Here is a 13,610-nt window from a genome sequence, read left to right as displayed (position 1 = left end):
CTAGAATGAAACAGCACTCATTCATTCACAGATGAGTTGCAGCTAATTGCTAACAGACTGAGAAACAGCAAGGTGGAAAAAGGCCGTTCTGAACACACACAGGCAGGAGGGCTGCTGCACTTGGGCAGCTGTTTCCATCCAGTCACTCTCCGGAGCAGAGTAGCCCCAAGTGGAAGCTGCCCTTCTTCAACGGTTTGAGGAGAAAAAGGGGATCCATTTGCTCACCATTATAATGCAATTCGCGTTACCCAACACACTTACTGACTAGAGCCTTCCGTGCATTTTCATTAACTAATGGCCCTAAAAGCAGCAGTGACCAATTTAGGATCTCACAGGAGGTTTTGAGCAGGCATCTGTATTAGTTGCAAATCTGACCTAACTCCTATTTGCTTCAGACACAATCAGGAGCCACTGACACAACTTCAATCACAATCGGGCAGTCTGGATCAGGGCTTGAGACAGACGGGGCCCGACTCCTTCCAGATGTGTCTTTAGTAAACATTGCAATTCACAGCTGCACGCTACATTCAACACAGGAGACACGGGGCATGTTTACAGGAGGCACTGGAGCATGTTACTCCTCAGGGAAGAGCCTCCAGGTCTGGCCTCACCATTGAAAGCAACATTGCTGTGGCAATTAAGGGACTGCAGAAAGGCAGACCATGTCCACAAAAGGTTGTTCCCGAGCGTAAGCAGCTCTACAGCTGTTGAAACTGGCCTAAAAGACATAGCAGGAGCTGCGCTACACCTTGTTAGCTTGCACCTCTCTGTCCTGTGCTCCATCACACACCACACGCTGGCGGCAGCATTTCTTCAGGTTTCTCACCAAGCTGCGCAGAACAAGGCGTCATCAACACACAGTGGGAGACACAAGTATTGCCACGAGTGATGCTGACTGCCAACTTTTATGGTGATTTCGTACAGCCCATCTAAGGTGCTCATGGCATCGGAAACAGTGCTGGGATTTGGCTGGGCCGAGTCACATGCAACCGTGGGTTTCCCCCATCCTTTTCTTCAACAGTTCCCAGTTACGGAGCTTGCAATGATCGGGGAGTGCTCAAGAAGGCAGGAGCTGCAGGAAGAGCCTCAACCTCTGCTGATCTGGGTTCACGCCTGTCCTCTGCACCGCAAAGACTCCCTCCACCTGGAACTGCTTACCTTGCCTGCTTCTGCACAGTTGTCAGCAAAGGGACCTCAGTGAAATGAAGCACAATATAGTAGAACTGCAGCTATTCAAGTACCAGCCACAAAGACAGCAACCAGTGAATGGCCACGGTGTAACAAGAGAGAACAGGGCAAAATGTTGAACAGACGAACCTCCCTTTCACGGGCACCTTTGCCTCTAAGCTTCTGCCAATGCAAGGGCCGAGGGCAAATGAGACGCTGGGAAAAGGTGAAGCAAACAACAGGTGGAAAAGAGCTGCCACACGGGATCAGACTACAAGTCATTTTGTTCCCTTTTCTGTCTGTGGCAGTAACCAGGAGGAAGAGGAGGAAGAGAATGAGATACATACGTATCCCGTACACGTTGAGCCTTCCCTGCCATTTGTTCTCCCCACTGACTGGGCCAGCAACTTTCTGAGCCGCCAGCTGAACCCAAACTGCAATGGCTGATCATCGCTCTGGAATCTGTCTGCCTTCAATTTCTCTAGTCCGTCTTCAAACATATCTCTGTTGTTTGTCTTGACAACCACTGCGGGAACATATTGTGTGCTAAGTATTTTTGTTTAAGCCTTCTAGCCATTCCTGTCACTATTGTCAGACTTCAGCTCTCTGTAGGTTTCTATGTAAGCCAGTTCAGCTGGCTTTGCTGCAGAGACTGGATGGAGATCAGCATCTCCATCCAGAGCATGGCTCTTGTCATCCTCAGCTAAGTGGAATGAATTGTCCTTTGGAGGTACTGCCTTGCTCCCTTAAGTAAGAAGAAAGCTTAGACAATTTGCTTCTTCACGTTAGCTGAAATGAATTCCAACAAAAGTGAGTTGGCAGAATCACCTGGGACATCTGTGGCAGAGTGAAAAACCGAGCTTGGGTTTCTCATTCATCCTCTTTTAGATCACTGTTTGTGGCAACAAAAATAAAGTCACATGAAAATGGTCGCTGCTGAGAATATTATGGGTCTGCTAGGGCTTGGTAATGGGTTTTCTTGCAGGTCCCCTGAACTGAAGATTCCTTGTGGTCTCAAAGTCTTTTTTATAGACCTGGCTGTGGTGCTTGGGATTGACTAATTAGGGATTTTAATATTTCTCATTACACTGCCAGATGTTTTCTCTCATGGTAGAATATACATTTCCCTAAGGCCAGAGGCAAGCAGTCAGGGAGACATCACATTCTCACACCTATAGCCTACCACTGAGAAAAAGTTAGAAGTTACCAAATTTGAAAGTAAATTCTAAGATAACATGCCCATGCCTTTTAATAACCCCTGCAGAATTAGGGAAAGGAACAATTAGGTGGAGAGAGCAGGTTGTCAGGAAACAGGGTCAGGAAAAGCAGTTGAAGAAGAGGGAAACCTGAAGTGAATTTCCTGGTTTATTACTGTCTTATGCTGAATAATAACTCATCCTGTGGCCAGTGTCACAGCTTTGATTTTTTGTTTTCTAACCAATGTCCTGCAGATGATTCAGGTGTAAAACATGGCATCTGGCACAGTCCCATGAGCAAGCACAGTTTTACAGCATCTTCACTACTGATTGCCGAGATAGACTCTGGCTGACTTCACATCTAAATACTCCCAAAGCCTTTCATTGATCCATCTGGCAAATATCTTCATTTCCTCTTTAGAATAATTACTTCACGGTTTTACCTTTCTTGCCGCAGAAAACATTACATCATTTTGTTGGATACTTTGTTGGATGTGTCTTTGTTCCATATCAGTGTCCACCTTAGAGCTGCATCCTAGCAAAGGACTCGCATCCCCTTACACTCATGGGAAAGGGATGGGAAAAAGGCCATTTTAGATCACTTAATCCCTATGCTAGGAACCAACAGTAAGATCTCCTGAAGTGAGATATTTTGCTCATTTTGTCCACTTGAAGTCTCGGTACTTTATTCTCATGGAAATGAACAGGAAAAACGCTACATTCAAGGCAACATTTTCAATGGCCAATTCTCATTAAAGGTATAACACTCAGAATATCCATGTGCCCACCCCGAATGCATAGAAACAAACTTTTACAAGAAAAGGGTGTGATTATGCAACCATGCACACACTATTATGTACAAAAGAAGGCTCTGACCAAAGTCGTCTTCAGTCAAAAAACATTCAAGGTTTCTCACCTCAATCTCGAAAGGAATAACATGGATTGACAAGGAGGGCTCAGAATTATTTGAGGGAAGAAACCCCAAGCAGCTTTACTAACAAAGTCAGTATTGCATTAAAGGTTACTTCCCAAAGCTGTACTGCAATACAGAGTTAAGGAGCTAAACATTTTACAGATGCCTTTTTAATCCTGTACTTGACAGTAAAGGACTTGCACTAAACACACTCTGTTTCAATAAACTGCATGGAAATTATTAACAATGAAATACAGAAATGCCAGAAAAGACATCTATAACAGTATCTTGGAAAGCATCTGTTCACTTTGCAGTTTATTTTCTTAATTCACTGTGATCTGTTTTTGTTATAGTTTCTTCATTTACTTGTTGATGACTTGAACAAATGGGATTCATGAAATGAGGCAACTCAACTGATTTTCAAATATTTAATAAGCAACAGAGGTTTTTTTAAATGGAGAAAAAAATGTAATTTAAGTTCTAGTAAGCATTCAACTCTTTTCTCCTTGACTGTAGCCCAAAAGATCTCTTTCAGTCTCATCTGCTTTCCTTACAAAGCCTGTGCCCATTTATTTTCCAACAGTAAAATGTAGCTCTAATTTTCTACATTTCTTTCCTGAAAATACATTCTCTAACTAGATGACTGATGAATACCACAAAAGTGATAAAATCCATGTAGACATCTAGGACTGCAAAACCCACTGACCATCAGATTTTCTCTTACTAGTAATGTCAAAAAAGGAGCGAGAGCTCAGCTCAGAAAGGCACTTAAGAATTTGCTGTCCAAAAACCATCACTCCGGCCTTTTGCTGAGAGAGATTTATCAGGTATGTCTACAAAAATAAAGTTAAATTTGGACACACTTTAATAGTTTCCCAAAGCATCCTGCAATACTGAGGGTCCTATTTTTGAGTGCCAGTCTGGGAAACTCTGTGCTTCTTAGTTTTTTTCTCAAGATCTTGCTGAAGTCATCCAGTGCTTCCCAAATGTTTGCCTATGGGATTTCAAACTGGCAGGCAAAAGCAAAAGCACACAAAAATCACGATGTTTTGGTATTACAGCACATCCAGATAATGGCCTTTATTCTGCAGCTGCTGCTTGATTGACAGCTACAAAATAAAAAAGCCCTACTTGAGAGAGAACAAATAAGCAATCCAAACCACTCAATAATTTTGCTCAGGCAGTTAGAGTATTTCTTGAAGAGATGGGTTAATCTTTGAAACTTTGGGTCTAAGCATATTGCCTCAACAGAACACACACGTTGACACTACAGAACCAATGAGAAATATCTGAAGCTAGCTTTTATTCAAGCAAAACCTGTTTAAAGCTCCAAAGCAGACCATTTTCCTAAAGACAGTATCTATGCAATGAAGCATACTCAACTAGCTGCTCCGCTGTTCCTTGTAGACAGTGGCTCTAAGGCTGCTGTTTCTAGTTAGTTAGCTCCTTGCATTTCCCCGGGCAACATAAAAGGAAGCAGTAATTTGCTGCCAATATTTGACAAGGCATTACCAGCTGTAGTTAAAAAAATAAATTAGATTTTTAACACCTCAGTGCAGATTATTTTTTTTTTTAAGTTCCTGCTTGCTGCCCACCATGAGACTATTTTCTATATTGGGGGATAGAATTTCTCAGGCCACTCCTCCACAACACTCACATTGATTGAAATCAGCCACATAATTTCCTGAGTTTTATTCCTGGTGTTCAGCTATAGGATTGCATCACTGTCCACAAGTTGAAATAAATAGGAAATTCAGGCTAAACAGATTAGCAAGCCGAGCCTTCACTGACCAGCTTGCTAGAAGCCAGGCCCCAGAGAAGGGCTCATTTCCCCATGTTTGTATTAACATAAGATGAACTGACTGCTCAGCACTGTATCACATTTAAGCGTATGCAGGAGGCACTGTGCGTCATGTAAGATCTCACAAGTTGCTTCCCCTCCCATGAGAAAGACCATGGAGCAGGATTCTTCCTGTCTAGCACACTGGGCTATTTTTAAAGTACCACCCCTTGGAGTTCAAAAAAACCCCATAAAACCAGAAAGCCCTCATCAGTTTGAACTGCCTGCTATTGGAAAGCAAATCATGGGCTGATTTTGGCACATAAATCATATGTTGCATGAGGCTTATTTTAAATTACAGCTTCTTACATCACCTTGGCATATAGTACACTGATTTATGCTCCTTGGACCGGATTCTTTTTTGTATTAAGTCCCATTTATAATTTCCAGGCAGGGAGTGTCAAAGTAGACAAAGGTTATGTTTATGCTTTAGGATGAACAAACAACAGGCTACCTCTACACTCAATTACAAACGGATGTGTACAAAGCGTGTCTCTGTGAGTCTTAGAAATTAGATGGGAGTCAATTTGTATATTGTAATCCATTGTCACGAAGTCTAGTCTCACTACCAGAGGTGAAAACCGAAAGCAGAAATAAGCAAGACAAACACCTTCTAAAGCTCTTTTTCTTGCAGCAGTAGAATATTAATATGCAATATACAGTAATGCATATTACCATTCAAACAAGGTAATAACAGTCTATGGTGATGCTGCAATGTTCCTAGGCAGCCACCATGTTAATTTTTACCTCCAGTCGTCCTTTGAGAGATTAGATAAAATATTCATCTCTTCATCATCTTGCAAAAGCCGATATGCCGCACTAACGTGGTGATTTTCAAGCACAGACCGGTCATTGTATAGAATGGCTGAGTCTGACCTAGCATTTAAAAGAAAACATAGGAAAGGTTATGTTTCTTCCCTGTCTAAAGAGTCTCACATTCAGAAGTTTTCCTTTGATCAGCTACAGAAATTAGTTCTATAGCACAGATATGAGCATTTTAAGAGCACTTTTAATACTTCGTTCATTGCTGTTATTCAGTAAAAGAAAACTAAAGATCAAAATTCACTGCAAAATCTATTTCATCAGCTGAGACTCACCTAGTCTCTTTGTTACATACTTGAAAAAAATGCTGAGAGCTGAGAGAGCTACATAAATTTAGAGTTGAATCACAAGGCTCTTTTCCAGCTCTTGAGCATGTTGCTTTCATATTAAACACTGAGTGTACCCAAGTAAGCAATTGCAAGATGTGTCCCAATATTGTTTCCAGAACAGCAAACTGGCTGTAAGCAAGATATAACCGAACTGCTTTCTGTCATCTGTGTGCTAGACTATGCTGTCCAGAAGGGCAATTGCCAGTGGGATAGAGTAAGACCAAAGGTACTTCACACCTTATTTTAAGCTCCAGGGCATAGACCTGAGATTGACGAATGGCTAAACTGGTCTGAAGACAAAGTTCTTGCTGGAAGTTAATGGCAACAGAGGGCGAGTATGATTTGCTACAGTCCCCACTCAGTTCTGCTTCCCAGAGAGCAGTGTATATTTTTCTCCCCTGACACTTTACACCCTCTGATGTTCAGTGTTTCAGAAATTAAATTACAACTGTCCTTCCTTGAATTCTTCTATAAGTACTTGGGAAATACAGCAGAACCCTAATTCTTCATGCATGAAGCTGCAAGAAGTGGAGTGTGGCTTGGCCCAGAACAGAGACAGAAACTTCCTTCTATGTTCCCAAGCTTTCCTGAGCATATGTGTGATTTATCCTAGCAACCTTTATATATCTGTGATACACAGCATGATTCAGCTAACATACTCCAGACATCTAATTTAGGGTAAGATGCAATGCATCTTAGAAATGCCCAAGTGTGCGGTGTCAGTTGAGGACATCTAGACATTTTGTCATTGCTATCAGTACACTCCCATTGCCAAAATAATACACAGATGCTAGATGCCCAATTGTCACTGCAACTAGAGACTTCACAATCTTTGCACACTTCTGAATTTTGCTGCCATCTTCATCTTCTCCTTCTCTCTTCCACCAACCCAAAAGCCTTATAGAAGATTCTGAGTTCAAAAAATACGCCAGTCCAGTCTAGTTTGTGATCAGCTAATTACTGTCTAGCAATTTACAAAGCTTTAAAAAATTATATCCCTGAACAGGTAATGGTAAACATACCCCCTTGCTGCAGGTGTGGTTTTCCCCTGAAGTAAAAATAGTATGTGTAGTATTGGTGTTCACTGATGAATACAGATATTGTTGAATTCTTAATTTACGCAGTTAATGTTTGATTCTTCAAATTCAACAAGGAGAAAAAACTGTTGAATTATAGTATCTCCTCCAAAACTATACCTTCATCAAAATACATCACTCTGTACAGCAATTTGTCTTTGGCAACTTTACACAGAAATATTTTGGGACCTTCCTTTTTCCTGAGTATTAATATGAAACAATGCTCAGGAAGCTAGAATACATGCATTCTATTGTAACTGGTTGAACAAGAGAAAATTAAATGCAACCTAAGGAAGTGAACTTTCCTCCTGTAACACTTGAAAGCAAAAGCTCCTGCACTTTTCTAGGTGGCTGTGCTATTATTCTCCAAAGGTTTTCCCCTCCATTTCCCAACCCTTCATCATGATTTATAGTGGCCTCACCGTGTCTGGATGTGAAAGTTGTTGGTGGTTCCAGTGTGTTCATAGTCATGGATGGCAGCTGCGAAGATCATAGCGAAGATCTCCAGTTCTGTCAGCCAGTGCTGAAAAGAGATTACAGAGCAATCAGATAAGCTGTCATTTTCCCAGGCATTAAGGCTTTTGTCTTTTAAGGCAAGTTATCCCCTGCTGACAGTCAACACTGCACATCATTGCCTTTCCCCTGCAGCCTGCCAACTGTTTTAAAGCAAACTTCTCTGGTCGATGCACAAAAGCCAAACCAGTGTTTTTCCTGAAGCTTCATCTAAGTAAATTGAACTTCAGCAAAATGGTTTCAGGAGCTAGTAAGGCTTAAGGCAGAGCAAGGGCAACATGTGCCCTTCTTAAAAAGCAATGTGTGAGGAAGAGAGAGAGGGAAACCTCAAGAAAATCAACGTTCTTCAAGTGGAACTTGATGATACGTGTGCAGGTATGCACATACAACCAGGGTATGTATTTTCAGCTCAGTTGACCTGGGTAGCAGAACCTCAAATACAGAAGAATGTCACTCATGTCCAGTAACTAAAAGTCTTCGTCAATCACTGAATCATGAGGAGAACAGGGAACACAACCTCACAAGATGTTCTTGTTATTTATTTATCATTTATAGAAACATTTGAGAAAGCCCTGAGGTTTTTTTTTCCTAATTGCCTAGTCGAAGCCTTATTTTTCAATGCTTAAGTCACTTTTGACTTAGATTTCTAAATTACTCAGGTGCTTTTAATAATTTTCCTCTGAGTCAATCAATCATTTTATGTCTGGTTTTCCACTGGTAGCACACAAGGAGTGCTGTTAACATCAAGTGCATCAGAGACAAAGGCTCTAGATACTGTAGATGCTGTAAATATTTGTATGAAATGTTTAAATGTATTACATTTAGAGAAAACCTTTATCACAGTGGTTGCCAAATATTTTTGTAACAGCTCACTGTCAACCTGCAAACATTGTGACAGACGTTCATGTACAAACTGCCTTTTAATTCAAAGCTCAGTAAAGGCAGTATGGTTTCATAAATCTATTCTAGACATCTACTATAGCTCAGGGGTCACCACTGGTCTGTTAACGATGTGCAGGGGAAGCACCGATAACTGTGGGGCTCTGCACGCACAGACCTATCCAGCTCTTCTGCCTTTCACAGCCATCTATGCATAACCAATGAAGAATGAAGCAAGTCTCAGTATCAGAGATCTCCTTACATTAAAGATGCAGTTTGAAAATATTGGCCAGAGATATTTCGCACAATGCCACTGACCATAATTAAGGTAGATATTGATCTTTTTTTTTTTTTTTTGATGAAGAGAGAGGAGGGTGACGAGATCAAGAAATGAGCAGACACAGAAACTAAACTATTTTCTCATTTCTACACAATCGGTCCAGGACAGGAATGGACAGCACTGGTGGTGGAGAAATCTGTGATGTTTCTGTTTCCAGGTGTGACTTGTGAATAAGGAATGCTTTACAGCTGATGAAGAACATGATTTCAACTTTCAAGCAACAACTTCTGGCAACTACAATGGGGGAAAAAAGGAACTAGGGTTTCGAGGCTACACATCTAGATCCAGACTTCAATTCCTCAACCACGTTCTGCCATTTCCCAAAAGGAGAGAGTGCAAATGATAGAAAAAAATCAGGCACAAGCGCTCAGGAACAGGCAGAGCAAACCTACATTACGCACACAGAACTACTACAGGACACGCCCAGCTAGTCTAATGCATCCACTTCAGACTTTCTGGGCATCATCTGACAAGTCCCACTCCAACAGGATCTTATGACCCAAGTCTTAAAACATCAATAAGGCAACGAGCTCTGTGCTTGAGGTCTCCTACCTCATCTCTTAAGACACGTACAGGAAAAGTGCTAACTTGCATGCCCTGTCAAAGTATCACTTGTTGAACAAGTTCGGGTAATGTAGGTTTTCAAATAGGGTGTAATACACCTGAGGAGAGGTACTAAAAATCATAAGAGCATTTGAGGAAGACCACTTAGAATACAGACTGGGATTACAGTTGTGAACTGTGGGTAATAAATAAATCAGTGTAAGTAGCACAAAGTCAAAATAGGCTTGTGAGCAACAGGAGGGAAATAGCAGGTAAGTAATTGGAACCTTTTAGTCCCTTTTTTCTGCTGCAACCTTGCAAGGAAAAGCAAACAAGATGGCAAAGAGCCTGCAGAGAATGGATGCAATCTCCATGTAAGTGGTGATATTACCTTTCACTAGTCTGTGATGGACTTCATCTTGGGAACAGAGAGCTAGTTTTAAAGAACAAAGCCATCAAGAACTATTGAGAAACCAGCAGGACACTGTTGCAGGTGAAAAGAGTGAGGAAATGTGAATGTTTTTCATTTCTAAAGACCTGACAAAAACAATCCAGAAGAAAACATTCAAACTTTCTGCGATGATAGGGGGTGGGGGATGGTGGGGGAAGAAGGCATGAAAGAACAAGTATTGGCTTCCAGAGTGGAAACAAAAAGAGGGTAATGAGGCATGATTGTCTTTCACAAACATACAATAAATATGAAGAATTAGCTACTAAGGCAAGTCGTTGGCATGTAAACAAAAGGATCGATGCATACAGAAAAGAAAAAGGAAGAGGAAAGAGCAGTATTTCCAAATCTAACAAAACGAATGGATGCATTTCCAAGAAAATGCTACAAAGCAAAGACAGCAATAATTAGCTTGTTTCCTTCCCCAGAGTTTATGGTCCTTTATTCCAAAGTAATTATCATTTTCAGAGCTCATGATGAACTGCCTATTACTCACAATAGTCTAGAGGAGAGGAGGATCTCACTTCCCTTTGGTACAAACAGATGTGACAAAAGTCCTGCACTTCTGCAGTTCTACAGGTCTGCTGCAGAAAATATTCTCCTGTACTTCTTGACATTATCAGAGAAAGAACTCTTAAGCTTTACCATTTGCACCTCATTATCTGGATTAACAAAGAAATCATATGGTGATTCCTAATAATTATAAAGATTAATCAGAAAACAATACCGAAGAAAGTAATAATCACAGCTGAACAACAGAGTTAAATAAAGGAATGAATGAAATGAGCAAAAAGTGTGTCAGCTTTTGGAAGTTGTTCCTACACATCATGCTTCTATACCAATTAAACATCAGAGTAATTCCAAATTCTCTTTCAACTTTATGTCTATGACAGAACCCAAAATATTCTAATTCATACGGTAAAGTATAACGAATTCATTCCAAGGCATCATCCTGAGGAAGAAAATACCAGGAAAACTAAAGAGATTTCAGGCACTGAATATGATTAGAGGGAAAGAATATTTTTTAATTGAAAAGAAAATAGAAGAAAAAAGAAGCCTGGAACAAAACTGTTGAGAGAGCTTGTAAATAACAGGGAGCATGACAAAGGCAAATGAACCATGTAAAGATAAACCAGACAATTGTTTCTTCCCTTTGAGACTTGAACAAATTACCACTGTACAGACTATTTGAATCTGAAAAAAAGTATTTTTTCCATATTGCAAATAACTACTTAACAAGATAAATGAGGTGGTTTTTTCTATTTTATTGTATGATTTTTTCACAAGTCTTTGCCTTCATCCCAGTGAAGAATTAAACCAATGGCCCCAACAAGCCTTCTAAAATCAAAGGCTTACCTTCTAGCATGTCCAAGTTCCTTGCATAAATATTGTGAAAGTGATTAACTGAAAAACTACATATGCTAGATTAAGGATAAGATATTGATGTGAGCAAATTCTGGAAACAGGAAAATGTCCCCTACCTTTCTTTACCACGTGTAAATACACTATGCATATTAGAAGCTAGCCCTGCTGTGAGCAGGAAGTTAGGATCGATGACCTCTAGAGCTCATTTTCAAACTACATTAATCTATGCACATTGAGATGCGTTGTATCCTGCAGGGGAGGCGGGGTGGAAACTAAGAAAAAGGAAAAAAAAAAAAAGAAAAAACAAAGTTAAAAAAAGCATTCTAACAAGGGAAGCAAAGCTGAAATGTCACTGTTGGCACGCAGTGTTGTGAGTCCCTTGTTTCTGGTAGCAGAAGAGTGGTTTCTTATTGTGCTACATTAGATCCTAAACAAAATGCCACATATCATTAGGCTGTGGGAACAATTAGTGCTTGGGATTATTCCTGGGAAACAGCAGACACTTCACTACGTCCTCTGGAGTACCATTCCATCATAACGGTCTGCATGGGATACTTTGTGCGTAGCTTATTACAGTAGGAATACAAAAGCAAAGGGCTCAGCTCAGGCAAATAAGTCACTGACTTCAGTGCCAGCATGTCCATACGCTCACAAGCACACAAATCCTAGTTTCTCTTTTATAGATGTAAGTCTGGAATATGCCCATTCTCTGGCCTCTGCACACATTTCAGAACATCGTTTCCTCTGAAACAGAGAGGAAAAATACTTCAGAGACATTAAAAAAGAAAGTATTTTAATACTGAAGAGTTCTTATTTGTCACTTCAAACATCGGGCAGCACAATAGCAGGTGACTGTGGAAGGTGTGTGGACATAGATAATTTACTGGACGTAGGTAACGCCTGAGAGAAAACCTCAAAAGACGTACGCTAGAGGATGATGGGTTTGTGCATTTGTTGCCAGGTTGAGATAAGGCTGAAACACATTACAGAGAGAATTGAAGATAGATGTTTTTCCATTTCTTGGTTTTGCTTCTCAGTCAGCCCGGAGCCTGGGACAGACGTAGCTGCTACTTTTTGCTCTGACCAGCTTTAGCACTTTGTTTCTGCAGTTGTCTTCAAAGTCTACACAACACACTACGGTGCTGCAGTCTGCACGCTGCATAGCAGCCCTGGCTAAATAGGCCCCAGAAACTGTTTGCAAGAGGTGTTTCCACTGCGGTATCACTGGACTATATTTAACGATGCTAACAATGCACAAAAGCCTGTTAATGTTTTACATGACACACTTTCAGAGTGATCTGTCTTCCAGCTGGGCTGAAGGCCTTTGTATCAGAGAAGCATAGTATATAAAAGCAGAGGAAAAGCAAGTCAACTGAAATAGGCTCCTCTTCTTTATCTTTAAGAAAACATATTTTACAATCTCAAAGAACAAATGAGGTAAGAGAAGAGGCTGCGCTACTTTCAAATGTCTACACGTTGCTGTGAAACTGTGCAGAAGTACAGCACTGAATACGTAGGCTTCATAAATATTATTATTTTTGACGTATGGTGGAGAGGCAGGCAAATTCAGCTCTCACTTCCAGTGTTACCAGTGGGATTAGAAAGTCAGAGATCCCCCTGGTATTTCTGCAATATCTTCTTCTCCTTTATTCCCGATGATTCAAACCCAGTTTTGTCTTCAGGAAGAAGTTCGTGAAGAACCAAAGTTAACTCACTCAAATAGTAATTGTCCTGAGTGATTTATTAAAAACTTGACTCAAGAAAAATTATCCAAAAAGGAAGGAGGACTATACCTCTATAATCTATCAGCTATATCACGATGATATAGGCAGACACGGCCTTGAGCTAAGCTCCTCCAGAGAGTCACAGTTGCACCGGGCTAAGTATTCACAAGCATGCTCGTATCAGAACATTTTCCAATAAAGATAACTTGCCTATCAACTCAGGCCAAGGAAACGTCCTAGAGACAATCTGCCCTATGACCATTAAGAGCTAAACCTGTATCTCCTGCTTTATTCCTGGTCACGCGGCATCATGGCAACAAGTATGGTATGAATATAGAAAAGGCGTCCTGAGATCTCCATCACCCAGAATGGTTTTCATTACATGAAAATGACAGTGCTCGTCAGCACCTCCCCCACACCTGCACCGTCTCTCTCTGTCACCTCAAAGCCAGCAA

At 40.8% G+C, this 13,610-nt stretch overlaps 1 protein-coding gene across 2 annotated transcripts in view; it reads right to left on the bottom strand.

Moving 5' to 3' along the window:
* The window catches only part of PDE1C (phosphodiesterase 1C), a 348,343-nt gene that overhangs the window by 63,749 nt on the left and 270,984 nt on the right, over window positions 1–13,610 (bottom strand). For both annotated transcript variants that reach the window (XM_009273482.2, XM_019470534.1), the window contains 2 exons: window positions 7,766–7,866; window positions 5,864–5,992 (listed from right to left, as the gene is read on the bottom strand). In XM_009273482.2, coding sequence (XP_009271757.1) covers window positions 5,864–5,992; window positions 7,766–7,866 — 230 coding nt within the window. The remainder of the gene's footprint in view (window positions 1–5,863; window positions 5,993–7,765; window positions 7,867–13,610) is intronic.

The sequence above is a fragment of the Aptenodytes forsteri genome, unplaced genomic scaffold (assembly GCF_000699145.1).
Source record: "Aptenodytes forsteri isolate BGI_AS27 unplaced genomic scaffold, ASM69914v1 Scaffold270, whole genome shotgun sequence".
Lineage (NCBI taxonomy): Eukaryota > Metazoa > Chordata > Aves > Sphenisciformes > Spheniscidae > Aptenodytes > Aptenodytes forsteri.
The sequence above is the reverse complement of the archived record's forward strand: the minus strand, read 5'-3'. Positions and strand labels throughout refer to the sequence as shown.